This window comes from Mustela erminea, chromosome 10 (genome assembly GCF_009829155.1).
Source record: "Mustela erminea isolate mMusErm1 chromosome 10, mMusErm1.Pri, whole genome shotgun sequence".
Taxonomy (NCBI): Eukaryota; Metazoa; Chordata; class Mammalia; order Carnivora; family Mustelidae; genus Mustela; species Mustela erminea.
The window spans coordinates 25,351,153-25,367,606 of NC_045623.1; the positions used below are offsets into that span (position 1 = coordinate 25,351,153).

The 16,454-nt window shown below is 37.5% G+C and overlaps 1 protein-coding gene across 1 annotated transcript in view; it reads right to left on the minus strand.

The window, feature by feature from the left end:
* Positions 1 to 2,748: 2,748 nt before the first annotated feature.
* Positions 2,749 to 16,454, minus strand: part of PLPPR4 (phospholipid phosphatase related 4) — a 41,369-nt gene continuing 27,663 nt past the window's right edge. Inside the window, exons 3-7 of the mRNA XM_032302902.1 lie at positions 13,177 to 13,306; positions 10,828 to 11,023; positions 9,181 to 9,238; positions 8,244 to 8,417; positions 2,749 to 6,625 (exon numbers count right to left, since the gene is read on the minus strand). Coding sequence (XP_032158793.1) covers positions 5,300 to 6,625; positions 8,244 to 8,417; positions 9,181 to 9,238; positions 10,828 to 11,023; positions 13,177 to 13,306 — 1,884 coding nt within the window. The 3' untranslated portion in view covers positions 2,749 to 5,299. The remainder of the gene's footprint in view (positions 6,626 to 8,243; positions 8,418 to 9,180; positions 9,239 to 10,827; positions 11,024 to 13,176; positions 13,307 to 16,454) is intronic.

A 16,454-nucleotide genomic window follows, 5' to 3' on the forward strand; every position in this document is an offset into this window, starting at 1 on the left:
CTTTGGTGAGTGCTGTGAAGTGTGTAAACCTGGTGATTCACAGACCTGTACCCCTGGGGATAAAAACATATGTTTATAAAAAATAAAAAATTAAAAAAAATAAAAATAAAAATAAAAAATAAAATATTTTCCATGTAAAATTAAAAAAAAAAACAAAAAAAAAAAACATGGCCAAAGGGAGAGGACACATTGGACTTCATCAAAATGTAAGACATTTGCTCTTTGAAAGACCTTGTTAAAAGGATGAGAGGATAGGCTATAGGTTGGAAGAAATATTTGCAAACCACATACCTAACCAAGGACTAGTAGCTGGTCCTTGTACTAGGTCCTGAAGATTTCCTCCTCTATTTTTTACCAGGAGTCTTATACTTTCATAATTACATTTAAGTCTTTAACTCATTTTGAGTTAGTTTTTTAAAATACTTCTTTTTTATGGGCACCTGGGTGGCTCAGTGGGTTAAGCCTCTGCCTTCGGCTCAGGTCATGATCTCAGAGGTCCTGGGATCGAGCCCCACATCAGGCTCTCTGCTCAGCCTGGAGCCCGCTTCCTCCTCTCTCTGCCTGCCTCTCTGCCTACTTGTGATCTCTCTGTCAAATAAACAAATAAAATTTAAAAAATACTCCCTTTTATGCCTTTGAAAATACCTGTCATTATTTAATTTAGAAGCAGGATGGGAAAGATTGATCTGGGAGTGGAGTGGATTAGATTTTCCTAGTACTCAATGATTCTTTACCTTTTCTCAGAGGGACATCTCAGGTTTGAAAGGTATAAACCATAACATGGGGGGAAGAAAGAGTTTCTAGTATAGAATATCTAGCTTTCTTTCTAAAAGGCAGTACCTGGGTGCAGTGTGTCCTGAAGTGATTAAGGAAAAGGAGAGATTTTAAGGGAATATCATTCTTATACTTTTTTTTAAAAACCATTTCCCATTTGTCAGTTGTACTATTTTGTAAAGCTAACATTAAACTTTAGATGGATTTTCCTCAAAGGCAACGACTGAGAATCTTAGTGTAGGGAAAGTAAAGGAGATAAAATGGGCATTCAACAAATTTGTTAAATAGAATTAGGTGGTAGAACTATAGATTTGCTCAGTTTGCCCTCATTATTATTGACCACAGTGCACAATCACAAACAGGAGCTTTCATTAACTAACAACAGTGTAGACAGTGAAATAAAAGTCATCTCTGTATCAGAGGATTCATCTAGATATTCTTTTGCATTTAGAAAATATGGTCACTGGGGATTTCCTATAATTTGGATCTTACCTGTAATATCATATACTATTACTGAAAACTCTATTTTCTTCAAACTGGAGCATTTGATCTTAGAGCATTTTAGAAGCTTTCTGCAGATTAAAGACAGGAGACGCATTCAATAAACAGAGGAAATGAAATATCCAGTCACAAGCAGACCTTTATCCATTTCCCAAGTTACATTTTCCTTTTAGATGAAACCACTTCAATTCCTTTTGATTTCCTTCAGTTATATTATGTTAATTAAGTTACTTTCTGAGCCACACTTAAATTTTCACATTCCCTTTGAACTATAATAGCAATGACCCACAGATATGAAGTAAAGACTTGACCTGTAAAAGACAGAAATGATATTGTTCCCTAATGATAGCTATATCATCATATGATATATGATATATGATCTGGAATGCACTCACCTGGTACCTGACGAGAAAAGTACTAGGATCAGGGTTACTTGCAAACCAATCACCTATTCTGACACATTGTGTAGTGAAATGGTTGATGTAGGCTCTTCGCTACTCCATTGTTTTGCTTATATCCACTGTATGATCAGAGATGACAGTACTCATTTGTTAGTCATGTTAGATCAGCAAGTTATTTTCTATTATCCTGACATTAGATTTTGCTCTCTGGATAAATTAGTTAATAATTGTATATATAACTTTAGAAAAGACTTTAGGATATCTTTTAGAAAGGATAATAGAGCCAAACATCCCTGTTTTAGAGTTGAAAAATCAAGACCCAGAGAATCTTATTATTGTATTTCGACCATAATAAGATACACATCGTTATATGTATATTAACATCTCTAAAATCAATGTGGTTTTGTTTTGTTTTACCAATGGGTTTTCTATAGTGAATTGCATCATACTGCATTTGTTGGCCAGGTGGCAATCATGATGCATGAACTTGATAGCGTTACTGGATAACTGTAACTTCATGTTTCAGTAAGTGCTCCACTTCAGGATCATTTGAGTAAAGCGTAATTCCCGGTTGAGGTCTAAAAACTTGTGTTAGTATCTTCTAGTCAAACTTATCAGCAGTATCAGCAGTAAAATCATATAACAGTTGCTAATGTCTTGGAAAACAATCCTGGCGTTAATAGTAGAGTATTCTTTTAAAGAAAAGTTGGCACAAAGGGCAATAATATTGGGGAAAAGAGGCCCAACAACTACTTTATTCAAAAGTTGATTCAGAGCAATTAGCCCTGACATATTTTCATTTTTTTACTTTATAATGTTGATATGTGAGAAATCTATGTCTAAGTAAATTTTAAAGAGATCTTGTTATAAGCATAAAATCAAAACTCTAAATTATGCAGAAACATTATGGTGTAGTTTGATAAACTTTTCTTTGTGAGTGCAATACTCTTTCTTCTAAACAATTATGAATGTATTCAGCTCTGATTCATTCTTGTTTCTTCAGCTGTTTTCCTATAAGCCAAGTTATTATCCATTCATACTCTCTCTGAAATAAAAAACCAAAATGTTCCAATTTTGGTGAAGAAATCTAATCTTTATTTCTATGATGTTAGCACAATATACTCACACAATAGCTTTAATCTGTACTTAACAAAATACATTATAGCACTTTACAAACTTTATCAGTTTGGAAAACATTGCATAACATTTTATTAAACACAATACTTTATATATATTATATATATTTTCATAATTTTATTTACTTTAAAAAGATAATTACTCTCTTTATTCAATACTTGGTTTTCTCAGTAAAGCACAGCCTAACAAAGGAAGAAGTGCTCTCATTAGCAAATCAGATAAATAGAACACTAAGAAGAGATACCACCTGTTAGTCTCATTTATTTTAAATTAAGGTACCAGTGGAATGTAAACAAATATTTTTTTGTAATTTTTTTTTTACAAAAGATGTATTATCAAATATACATGCAGAGGTCTGAGTTCTAGTGACTATCATTATATTTCCTTAACAATGTGGTACAATTGGTTCAGTCATTAAAAACTGTAGCCTTTGGCACTTTGAGTAGAAAAAGAATATATCAATATTTATGTAAAGAAAAAAAAAACCCTCAATGACTAGAGAAGTACTTTAAAATCTTTTGTTAAGAAATAGGAAAGATTAGGAAACATCTTACTGCACCTGAAATGCTGCAGCTTTTTTTTTTCTTCAGAGTACTAAAACCAGTCCACCTTTCTCTCTATGAAATGGCAGAAGCCAGTAGGAGTGTGGTGACGGTGGTAGTGGCGAGAAGTGGGGAAGGCAACGTTTTACTCCCACTTCCCTCTCTGAGAAGGAAATTGCCAGAAGGGATATAGGTGAGTCATATTTTATTGCCAGAGTTTTCAATTCTGCTGGTTTCAGCTAAATCCCTAATGCTTTTAGGAAGTTGGTGACTTTAGAAAGCTTTGCCCTTTTCCTGTAGAAGTTGATAATGAAGTGATAGTCTTTATCTCAAACAACTCCTGTCCTCATGGAAAACGAAATAGATCAGTTCAACCAGCTTTGTCGGTACCTTCTATCCCCTTGGCAATCATTGAGTGTATATTAGAATTCTTAAGAAATGGTGTAAAAAAGGCTTGATAATAAATTCCAAGAACCAAATATTTCTCCGTACTTAAATTTTTAAGTTGGAAAACACCTCCAAATGTTTTGGTTTTATCTTCTTCTCATTGTATTGGTTTCCTTTGATTTAGGCTGAAGGCTTTATTCAGGATAGGTAGCAAAACTATTGTTTGCATATTAAGCACTAACACTGTGACTACTTAGAGATTTTGAAGAAATATATTGTTAATTTATACTGATATTTTCACTTATCAATTTGCATTTTTTTTTTTCAGATCTTCCTGTTGATGTCCAATGAGCAAAAATATCTGAGGGAAGAAGGTAAAACCCAACAACTGTTGCTCTAATTTACTGGTTATTAGGATATAAAAAATAATAATCTGGAACAAAATGAAGTTTTTGGATTACTTGTTAAGATAGCAACCAAAGCCAGCTGGTTGGAGACATCCAAGTGTGGATTCACCCAACATTGCTGGCAATGTAATCCACAATGTCAAGTGTTGGTTCAGATTTCTTGTTCACAAATTCACAGCAATATATTTTGTTTAAGGAATGTCAACTGTTATTCTTGCTTTAAAAATAGAAAAACATATCCATAACATCAAAAAAATTTTCAATTAATAAATAAAGGAGGAGCCATAAAATGCAAAATATGATCACAATTTCCAAAGACGCTAAAACAAAGTATTTTTAAAATTCTGCAAATTTACTTACTAAAAAACAGAATCAGGAGCAGTAGCTATACTTAAATAAAAAGTAAGCATCAAAATAAAAACAACCTATGTAGAAAAGTACTAGTTATTCCCTCTCACTGAAAATATTCCTACACAATTTTTGTTGCTGAACAAAGCATAATTTTGAAGAAATGCACAAAACCTTTTCGTTTTTTGACTGTGACAGAGCCACTACAGAGAAGCTGCGGGTGTCCTATTCTAACACAAAGCAGCCAGCATCTTCTTAATACAGTAGCATTTCTTTGACAAGGAATTGCACACCACTATTTCACAGCTAAATAGAATTTGAGAGTTTACATCATATATGTACTATAATAATCAGCACCACCCTTACTGAGCTCTAGGTGCAGATTCTGCAAAATGAATATATAATACTGCATGGCCTCTGCTGTAGGGAAACACGTATTCTGGATTCCCACAGCTAATTATAAAGAAAGATCCCTAAAGTTGGCACATTCAGGAAGTAAAATAGTATACACTGAAGGAAACCACTTTCTTCTGATACTGCCTTCTGCAAACCTTTTGAGTTTGAAGATAGGTCTTAAGATTCTTCACAATATCACATTAGTTAGGTTCCTGCATTGTGCTTTTCCCTCCCCATGATGTGAAATCTACAAGCTTGAGTGTAGTAGTTCTCAAGAGTCATTGAGTTCCGGGCTGATGGTAGATGACCCAGTTCGATGAGAAGTTTTCTCAATCTGCTGGAACAGAGCACAGGTAGAATCAAGATGTGGTCTTTTGGGGGTTGCTCAAGTGCCGAATGCCATCACTCAATCTTTATAAGCCCGTGTTGGGGAGGTTCCCTTGTAGAAGATATTTCTAGTGTTTTCAGGGCTATTACTTCTTTCAGGGATTAAGATGATGTTGCCCTTTCTCCGCAGGGTAGAGTCGCGGGAGGAGGAAATGGACAGCGTCTCTGACCCAATTTCGCTGCCCTCTACTGGGGTGACCCGGATTGTGGTGATTCCATGGTGGTGATGCTCATTGTTATCTATGTTGCTTCTCTTGCGGTCTCCAGAACCAAAACTGTCTTTCAGGGACTCACAGCTTTCTGAGTCCCTGTTGAGATCGTTGAGCTCATAAGTTTGGCGAAGGCTGCCCTTTTCAGGGGCTTTCCATTTCCAGGAGCCACTACCTTCGCCTTCAGTGGATGGGATCTGTATGATGGGCCTGTTGTTCTCTGGGTGAGCCTCAACCCTTACGATCCCACTGGGTTCATGGTCTGTCAAGGTTTTGTAGCGGATGGAGCCCGTGCAGGAGACTGTGCTGCCTTCGGTGTTCTTGGGGCTGCTTTGGAGGACGCCCTGCTGCTTGGACATAGCGATTACTTGCATGATTCGGGGCTGGCTGTTGCTTCTATTACAGGCCACAGTCTTCTCAGCAGCTTTCAACCATTTGGCTCGAGCAGAGCTGCTTTTGGGAGAGGTGCTTATGTTTTCCTGGGTCTCCTCGGGGATGTGCACTAACTGTGAGGACCCAGGGCGGGACTGAATGGACACTCTTGGTCCCCCAGGCATGCTATTGTTACACCCAGGGACAGTGCCAGGCTGTACTTTGAGGTATTGATTGCTGGGAGCATGGTGGTCTCCATTCACCCCCACCCTGGAGGGCTCTGAGCTTGACCTCATTTCTATGGATCTGGGTGGTGACTGTCCAGGCTCAGTCTCTATAACTTGCAAGGACAACTTCCGACTTTCATTCTTATTCTTCCACTGGGTGAGAAGCTGCTTTGATCGAGCAGAATCCATAGAGGCATGAATGGAGGCATTTCTTCTGACAGGGTCTTCTACGGATGGGGTGTTGGCTCTAGGCAGGGTATTGCTAAAGGTAACCATGTTCTCCTTCCCCATGGGGCTCCGTGGAGTGATGATTTCCACATCAGCATTTGCTCTTTTGAGGTTTGTCAATGAGCTAGCATCTCTGTGGTTTCGGTTGAGGATACCTTCTGTGTGAGCAATTCCATCGCTGCTGCTACCATTTTTAGCGGATAAAACTCGGCTGGGGTCTTGGTTGAGGTCTGTCAGAGATCTGAGGGCATCTCTGTGTTGAAACATACTCTCATCACTAGGCAGAAAATTCCCCACAGCATACAGGCCCTAGTGTTGAAGAGAAACAATGAACATCATGCACTAGAAGACACGGTTACTAAGAATTTGTCTCAGAGGATCCACTGAAGCATATAAAGAAGGTATGTGCTCTCTATCCATCATTGACTAATACAAATAACAAAAAAACCAAACTACAATTACTCAGGAAATCTTCTGTAAGTTATATCATAAATCACAGAACTAACTGTTCAGAACTAAGGGGACCGTTATTTTATATTAATTGGATTTTCTCTCCATTCTCCATCCCCCTGGATGTTTTTGTGAGTCTTATCCTCTGTATGTTTTGAGAAGAAAAGACAGACAATGAAAGAAATAAGGACGTTCTTCTGCTTTTCAAAGCAACTCATTTTTCTGGATTTAGGAACCTCTTGTTGAGTGACACCTTGAATAGCTTAACTGATTTATTTTACCTTCCATTTTCAATCACACCTCCTGATGGAAAGTGGGGGAGGCGTGAAAAATATAAAGCAAGGAATCATTCATAAAACATGCTGTTAGGTTTTGCAGTGAGGTCAGAGACAAATACTGTTACAACTCAGATCGAACCCAGCCCTGGGTGGTCAGCATTACACAGAATATTCTCAAAAGAAAGGGCAGACATTAGTGCTAGTTGGGAACATCCATGTTCTTTCCTTTAAGTTTGGAAGCAATAGTTGATCAATTCAATGCTAGTACACTCAACCTGAGCTAAATTTCATGTAATCGTATTTTCATCCTCAACCTACCAGTTTTCTGTTATTTTGGGTTTGGGGGATAAAAATTTGGATGAGGCAAAGTTTAGATTCAGAATTTTTACAATTTTTACACATGGAAGACCAAATTCTTGTTAGATTTTCAGCTTCTGAGATGCTTTAGTTTAGAGGTAAGAGAAAGCAGCAGATACCTCTTTGGTAGCCACTTTTCAAATCAACCCACAAGAATCCCATGGATTTAACATTTTATAGAGCGCTTAACAATTTACAGTAGCATTGGCTTGCAATGGATAAATTTCCAATTTCGGGGCACTGGGTGCAAACAGAAATGGAATAAGTCCAGCTTCTGCCTCTCCAGAAGCTTTTCTTCTAAATAGTACCTATCTTTGCTCTCCCTGCCAGAGTTCTCAGGATGAGCAGTCCCTACCTAAGGCTCCATTAATAATTGTATTTAAAGGAGTAAGTTTGGGGAAACTGTCCACTAGACTGTAAGAACCTCTGCCATATTGTTCGACATGCAGTGCTGGCACTGTGGTCAGTAAACATAGTCGCTTCATCTTTGTTATTATATGAAATAGCCAGTTACTATTCTCACCTAATAAGTGATGAAACCGGTTGCTAAGAGATAATGTAGTTTGACCAAATATAAGATACTTGAGATTCAAGCCAAATTCCTTCAGACTACGGACCCCAGGCTAATTGCTGGACATCATGAAATCACACTCACACAAGGGCAATGGAGGAACTTGAAGGACACAGCTCTCAGTCTTCCTTGATTATTCTGTAAGCATTGCCAATCAATGCTCCCATGGGTAACCCAAGCTTATGCCCAGTTCCTGATCTGCTAACTTTACTTTGATGCATGTTTTCCATTTAAACTGTGGTTTATCAAATGAGAATAGTAAATCATTTACCAAGTAGAGAGCAATTCCTCCTCCTATTAAAAAGCCACAATAGACATCAACTGGGTGGTTCTTATACTGAGTTATTCGGGTGAGCCCACAGATGATCCCACAGATGATAAAGGTGAAGACCAAGAGGGGTTTGAGAAGCTTAGAGGAATCCGTTAATGTGGAATTGAAGTACATCTGAAAAATGAAAGCAATCTGGTAAGTATGTTAGAAAGGTCATTTTTACTATTAAATTATAATCGAATAAAAAGTTAGACTCAAAGTCTAACTCATACATTTGACATCAATTTTACTGCTCCTTTCCCCCTGCTATGGCTATGTTCTATTCCTGAAAAAGAAGAAATACATAGCAAAATTCATCAAATAAAAAGCATATCTCATTTAATTACATGAAAGCTTGAAAGATAAGTTGAAGCAGTATAATTAGCAAGATAACTGTTTAGTGTCCAAGTTACTTGTCACCTAATTCCACTCCACTTTTCTCACATAGGACCTGATGGACTATTGTATTAATCAGACACTATGTGGATTCACTGTATATCATTTATCAACTTTACACTGACTTTGAACTCACTATTACATAAATACTGAAAGTAAAGCATGTGTATGTGTGTATGCGTGTGCTTAAACACAGTTCTTTCAGTTTGAGAATTTATAACTTTCATATAGTTCACACTACCTTGCCATGAGATATAGTGCATTGAAAGGATACCAGGTTGAATAAGTATTATGACTGTGTAGAAATTTTCGTTTAATGTAGTATTGTATACAGTATCATCCAATTTATGTTTTCGATGCAACTGTGTTGAAGGACTGCTGTGCTCAAGTTTACTGTTCTGTTATTACACGGCTATATAATCTAATTAGTCACTTGGAGACAAGACTCATTTCTCGGATATTCTCTAGGACATGGACTGATGAAAAAGAGTCAGAGACTTACCGAAACGTACACAGCCGCGAAGGCAGCGAGGGTCGCATGCTGAGAAGGGAATGATTTTCTGCCAAAGGAAGACAGTCAGATTATGCCTTCTGTTTCAGATTCACTGCTAACAATCATAAGAACGCTGGGTGCTTCAGATGTTCTATCTAAAAGCCTCGAGGCAGTAAGTGATAACTTTAATTTCTCTTTAGATTTCTGGAGAAAGATCGGAGTGATAAACACTGCTAATCACTATTAGAATTAAAGAATAGCATAGTGCGCTTTCCAATAGAAAGTGTTAGCGTTGGAGGAATCGATTTGTTACACCACTGAAATGATGGTTGAAAGGAGAAGTGGGTTGGAAAACATTATAATTGTTCTTTGGTATTCAAAGTGTGTCAGTTTAAAGTAAAGGTCCATAAAACCTAGGATTTTAAAGCTTTGAAACTTCTCTTATGCTCCTAAATATATGGGTGCATTTACACAAAATTTTCAAACACAAAATTATTTTTTCACAGCAATGGGTCTAAATGTAATTTTTACACTCTAGAAAACACAAGAAGTCCAATTTTAACAGAGTGTTTCTCCACTTTAACGTGGAGAATCGTAGAGCATCTTGAGAATCGTAGAGTATCTTATTTAGTTAAATAATTGAAGAAGCAAGCTGAGAGAGAGGTGCAACACAGGGTATGGGAGAAACACCGAAAAGGACAGGCGAAGGAAGAAAAATAGAGATTTCTCTTAATAGAAAAAAAATTTTAAAAAATAAAATTCAGTTATATTAATGTCCTCCTAATTATTTGGTACCCATAAAAAGGATTACCATTTAACGCAGAAAAGATATGTAGAAAGATTGAGAAAGAGTAGAGGACATTGGTCTTAAATGTAGCTTCAAAATTATTGAATGGACTATGAGAACTTGAAAGTGTATAATTACATAATATCAGTTTCTGCTTCTTCAAGGGTACTTACTAACTTATTTTCAACTCAAATTGATCTTGAGAACTCACTGAACAACAAATGCAGTTCTTATAGCAATCACTTACTGCCTTTCATCGTTCTGTAACTTATTTCTTTTGGATTTCCAAAACATTATCTCTTGCCAGAAAGTTTAATTTTTACTTCATTGATTGAGGAAAACTTAATGCACTGGTATTTTCTTGAGTTTTTCTGTCTTTTATTTTCTAAAATGCAAGAATAGAAGCTATACTGATCTTCTGAGTTTATACAAAGTAGATGCACATATAAAACTCTACCAAAAGGAAGGTTCATATGATTTTTAAAAAATACAACATACAATGGAGACATAAATATAAATATTTAAGCTTCCACTTAAGTCAATATAAACATCCTAAGATAAATCAATTGTGCTAACCTAAAACCATAAAGTGTCTAGGGTACCTCGCAAAACATGAATAGGATTTGGTGATATGAAGATTAGTGGCAAGAATGTGAGGCTGGTATTTTTGAGACAGGAGGATTTGGAATGAGCCACCAGAGTTTCTATGGTGTAACCACTAAAGAAATCACTGGATTGAAAATAAAGAAAAGAAAAATAAAATCAAAATCCTTATGACTGAAAAATATATGCATAAAACAATCCCACAGTCGTTATTCAAGAACCATGAAAACACTGACATGGGAAGGTTAAAAATCTCCATTTCTGACCTGCCACTGTTGATAACTGTAAGGTCAGATCCTGAGCAAATATCTTCTACAATGTAGGAATTTTCTTTGCAAGACACATTCAGAGAGGTATAGTTTGGCTTGCACACAGTCAGAAAGTATGGTGCCTGGTACCCTGTGGAGAGCTGTATGATATCCGTAATGAGAGCTGTAGAGCACAGTCCAAACACATGAACACCTACACACAATGGGAAAGAAATCCTTATTAAGTTAGTGCTTAATACCAACATTGTACCATCATCAACCATGTTTACTACACATTAATGTGGTGACCTGCAAATCTGTCGTGATCATTTTCTCTGAGTTTATTTAGAGAAAATAAGGATAGAAATTTCCTGTACCTTTAAACCAGATAATGCCAAAATAAGGGCAGTGAGTACCACCAGAGTAGTCATTTGGAGTATTTTTGGTTAGTTTGGTTAAAAAGGACCATTCTTAATATTATTACTATAGGCCACTTGTCAGATACCTGGGGCATGTGAAGGTGACCAACTGTGTGATTTGAGGAGGATGTAATATGGGGAATGAGGCAAAAATTCAAAATAATTTAAAATTGCTTAGCACGTTTGAGCTTCTGGGGCTCTCTCTCTCTCCAGGACTCCCTAACTCCAGCCACAGTTGCCAAGCCCTACAGAACTGGTTCCAGCTCCCCACAAGCTGCAGTCATACCGGGAATGCTAATTAAAACAGAGAAGAGGGTAGGCGGGCCCTGTCACGGAAATAATAATCATATCTTGGATATAGGGCTGTGGGAGACTTCCTGCAGATTTGTAATTCAGAGATGATGCTCTTGTATCTCCCCGCCCAAATTCTTTCTTTTGCCTCCTGGCCCCAGTCTCAAACCATAAACTCACAAACTCTGATTCAGGCATGTTCACTTGAACTCCATTCCTGCTCCAGGTCCCTTGCATGGGAATCTAGCTCTGCTCACATACATATGATCTGAACCTGGCTTCCTCTACGTCGTCTTGACACCCTGGATTCACTCTGACTTGACAGTCTGGATTCTGATTCATGATGTGCTCGCAGAAATCCATAAAAGAGGCAGCTGAGTAATTCATCAGTAAACTCCTCCAGATAGTGGTCGTTGGCCTGCCCATTACCCTGTTTTCCACTTTCCTTTTCTGCCTATCCCTACCTAGCAATGACTCTCTCCATTCCTCCTCCACCTGATCATCTGGAATTCAAGATATAGGCCCTTTATTTCTACTTTCTAATTCCTAGCAGCATACTGGTCCTGGAGAGGAGTAGGCTTCAGTGGGAAAACCCATCCATTTTTACCTTTGGAGAAGGAGCATCTCCAGACCCTCAGAGGATGGGGTTCTGGGACCTTATTCTCTAGGGAAGGCTGGACTATCCTCAGAGGCACGAGGCTTTTCACAGAGGATATATGCCCCTTTGTCCAAAGCAATTGTTACATTAGCAAAATTGTTCCCTGAGATCAGCTATATGTCCTGAAGACTTCTTTTCTTGCCTCAATTGTGGCCCCGCTAAAGGGCTTATTTGTGGCTCACCATCTCCAAGTACCTTGATCAGTGGATCAGAGCCTGGGCATTAAACCAGGCTTTTCCTTTAGTGGGAGAGAAGGTTATATTTAATTATTGTCTAGATATTAGATAAAATTACCTATTCTCTTGAGCTGAGAGGTTACAGGTAAAGTAATTTTTTACTGACTTACTGGGAATGAATGTGAAGCATTCATATTGGTGTGGTATACTGTGTTTTGACTTCTCAACTTGGTTTAAAAAACAAAAAGGTCTGTGACTCAAACATTAAGATGGTCCCAGACTAATCAGAAGAGATGCGGGTTTAGATTTAAAAAAAAAAAAAATAGGGGGAAAAGTTAGAGGATATAACCAAGAAAAAATAGTCATGATTCAGTTCTGTATGGTGACATTTCCATGTGCAGTAGCTTCTGGATGAAAACACTCCAGAATTGAAATGGAATCACTGATGTGGCTAAACTAATTTCTGAAGAGTTATCCATTCACAATAGCCTGCCAACATTTATTCTCCATTTTAAAAAACAAACACACATCCAGAGAAACCATTTTAAAGTAAACTTATGCTTCCACCACAGCTAAGACAAAAATATACTAAAATGCATGGCATGTTAGCTCTCAAAATAAGGACTATAACTGTAAATAACATATTACAGATACAAAGCCCCAATCTTGGTGTTTTAGCAGTTTTTTTGTATAATGTAGAACTCATCCTGTACCTGAAATTATACATCTAAATTATAGCTTTAAAAACTTAATATCTGTAATTAAATATAACATTTCTATTTGGGAAAAAATAATTCCTTTCTTTGTGGTTCCCCACACCCACCAACGAATCTGACGGCTCTTCTAAGGAAGGAGTTGAAATTGCAGCCTCCGGCATTTATGTTGGGCTCCAGTCCAACCCCATTTCTTCTTTTGGACAGGCAACAGTAGAGAATTCCTTCCCCTACCATAATCTGCAAAGACAGGATGGTGTTCAGAATGGACCTGATGGGTAACAAATGAATTCTAAGTTATCTCTTAACACATCATCGGTTCAACAAGAAAAAGATGTTTTTTTTGTTTTTGTTTTTTAAGATTTTACTTATTTATTTGACAGAGACTGATCACAAGTAGGCAGAGAGGCAGGCAGAGAGAGGCAGAACCAGAGAGCCCGATGCGGGGCTTGATCCCAGAACCCTGAGATCATGACCCGAGCCGAAGACAGAGGCTTAACCCACTGAGCCACTCAGGTGCCCCAAGATATATTTTTCTTTAAAGTGTTAGAGATGTGAGTAATTTCTCCTGAGTGGTTGAGCGAGCAGTGAGAAGCAGCAATCACGGCACTGTGGAGAACGCTAGTTGGATCTTCTGGGTGCCTATGGACTGGTCAAGGGTGAGATATGGTCCTGGCATTTTCTTGCAGTTGCAGCACTCAGTCTTTGGCCCTTTGCTCAACAGTATCCAGGGATGATGCCTTATTGCTTAATTGCACAGTTACTGATTCTGCCCTAATTCTTAGAGTCTTGGCATTTCATCTCTTATAGCACAAAAACAAGATGGCTGGAGGGGGCAGGGGAAGGATAAAGTTAACACCAGAGCTAGGATTAGAAAATTTTACTAACATATCATTTCAATAAGCCAATTCAGAATTGAGCAGAAGGTTCAATCCATGGAAAGCATGCATGGGGTTAGAAAGCTGAGATCTACAACCAAGCTGACCAACAAAAATTTCTGTGATGATGAAAATATTTCCTGTCCTTTCCAATAGGGTCATCACTACCCACATGTGGCTATTGAGCCTTGAAGTTTAGCTACTACACCTGAGGAGCTGAATTTTTTATTTTATTTCACCCCATTTAGTCCAGTATTTAAATTTCAAATTAGTTTAGACAACAGAAATAGTCACGTGTGGCTGGTAGCTATTTTGTTGGAGAATGCAAATTACAAGAGAATTTAGGTAAGCAGGGTACAATTTCTTAGGCATAAGATTAGAAAATGTGTTTACAGGGGTGCCTGGGGGACTCTTTCGGTTGAATGTCTGACTCTTGATTTTGGCGCAGGTTGTGATTTCAGGACTGCACCCTGTGCTCCATGTGGGGCTCTGCGCTAGACATGGAGATTCTCTCTTAAGATTCTCTCTTTCTGAAGTGGAGATGCAACATGGGAGGTTTGGCGGGTAGGAAAAGAATAAATGAAACAAGATGGGATAGGGAGGGAGGCAAAGGAGAAGAGACTCTTAATCTCACAAAACAAACTGAGGGTTGCCAGGGGGGTAGGCAGAAGGTGGCTGGATTATGGACATTGGGGAGGGTATGTGCTATGGTGAGTGCTGTGAAGTGTGTAAGCCTGACGATTCACAGACCTGTATCCCTGGGGATAATAATACATTATATGTTTATTAAAAATTAAAAAAAATATTGAAAAAATTAAATAAATAATTTAAAAGATTCTCTCTCTCTCTCCCTCTGCTCCTCCCCACCCCATGCTTTCTTTCTGTTTCTCTCAGGAAAAAAAAAAAAAAATAAAGAAAAGAGAAAAAGGAAAAGGAAAAGAAAAAAGAGAATGTGTTTACAATGGACAGGGAGTGGTAATGTAATATCAGAAAGATTAACATATTAAAGGTGTTAAGTTAAAGAAAAGTATATTTGCTGTAGGATTCTAGGACATAGGACATCAGGGAAGGGACCCAATGCATTTGGTCATCACTTCCTTCAAGAAGTTTTCCTTGAAACACCCAACACCACCCTAAACTGAATTTTATCTTCTTCTTTGTGGCTTCCTTAGCACCTATCCTTCCTTTTTAGTATAACTCAGTGAAAGTGCACTTCAGAAGTGCACTTCAGTTGTTCATTTGTTTGTCTCTCACTAGACTATAACCCGCTGAGGGAAGGGCCTTTTCTTTTCTTTCTTTCTTTTTTTTTTTAAGATTCTATTTATTTATTTATTTATTTAGAATGAGAGAGCGAGAGAGAGCATCAGAAGGGGGAAAGGCAGAGGGAGAAGCAGACTCCTCGCTAAGCAGAGAGCCTGATGTGGGACTCCATCCCAGGACTCCAGGATGATGACCCGAGCCGGGGCAGTCACTTAACTAACTGAGCCATCCAGGTGCCCTGGGAAGGGCCATTTCTTATTCACCCTTTACTCTCACTGTCTAGCACAATGGCTGGCATTGTGGGATTTGCATTTGTTACCTTCACTGTGGGATGCTTGTTGGCTGATTGGGCATTCAGGCCCTTAATTGTGCTACAAAAGAGAAGCAAGATTTGAAATTATGAGTCTTATTTACGTAAAAAATTCAAATATTTAAGATCACCATGCTTAAGAGATTGATTTGAAATGCGACATTGATTTGTAGAAATGTGTGGAGCTGAGAAAAGTTGAATTACAGGAGATACTGGCAGTCTTAGAAATAAGGGATGATGTCACTTTAAAGGTCATAGTCATGATAAGGGGCTCAAATAGATTTTCTAAGGGAAACTTCCCAGTTCTCATTACTAGCTTAACATTTATTTTATGAAGTATTTAAAATTATAGTTTTTTTTTTAAACTAATGACAGCCTACAACCTTCTGTTTGGAGTATTCAATCTGTTATATTTAATTCTGTAGGTATCATGGTATGTGTACAATTATAAAGAATCTTAATTTGTATAAAAAATAATTGTTTAATGGAATCAATAACCATAAATGTGTGAAAATCACTTGGCATATATGATAAACATCTTGAAGATCAATTGTATAGAAATCACCAAAAGGAGGGTTTTTTTTTTCAAATCATTTTAACAGTGAGTTAATTATTTATACTTCTTGAGAAATATCATCCTACACTATTACTTTAAGTTAGACACAGAAACACAATAGGTCTTGTATTCTGCATAGATAGATGTGACACAAAACACCACACACATAGAATAAGATAGTGGCTATCTAAAATTCATCATTTCAAGAGAATTTACCACTCATTCCTGAAATGCACTCTTGCATGGTTAAAAGATACTGATTTTATCCTCACTTCCTCAAAAATAGTTCTGTGGATAATTTTTTTCTTCTCTTTTCAATTATATGTGTAATGATTCACATTTTGTCTAGGAACGTTAAATTATATAAGAATTTATTTGTGTAGT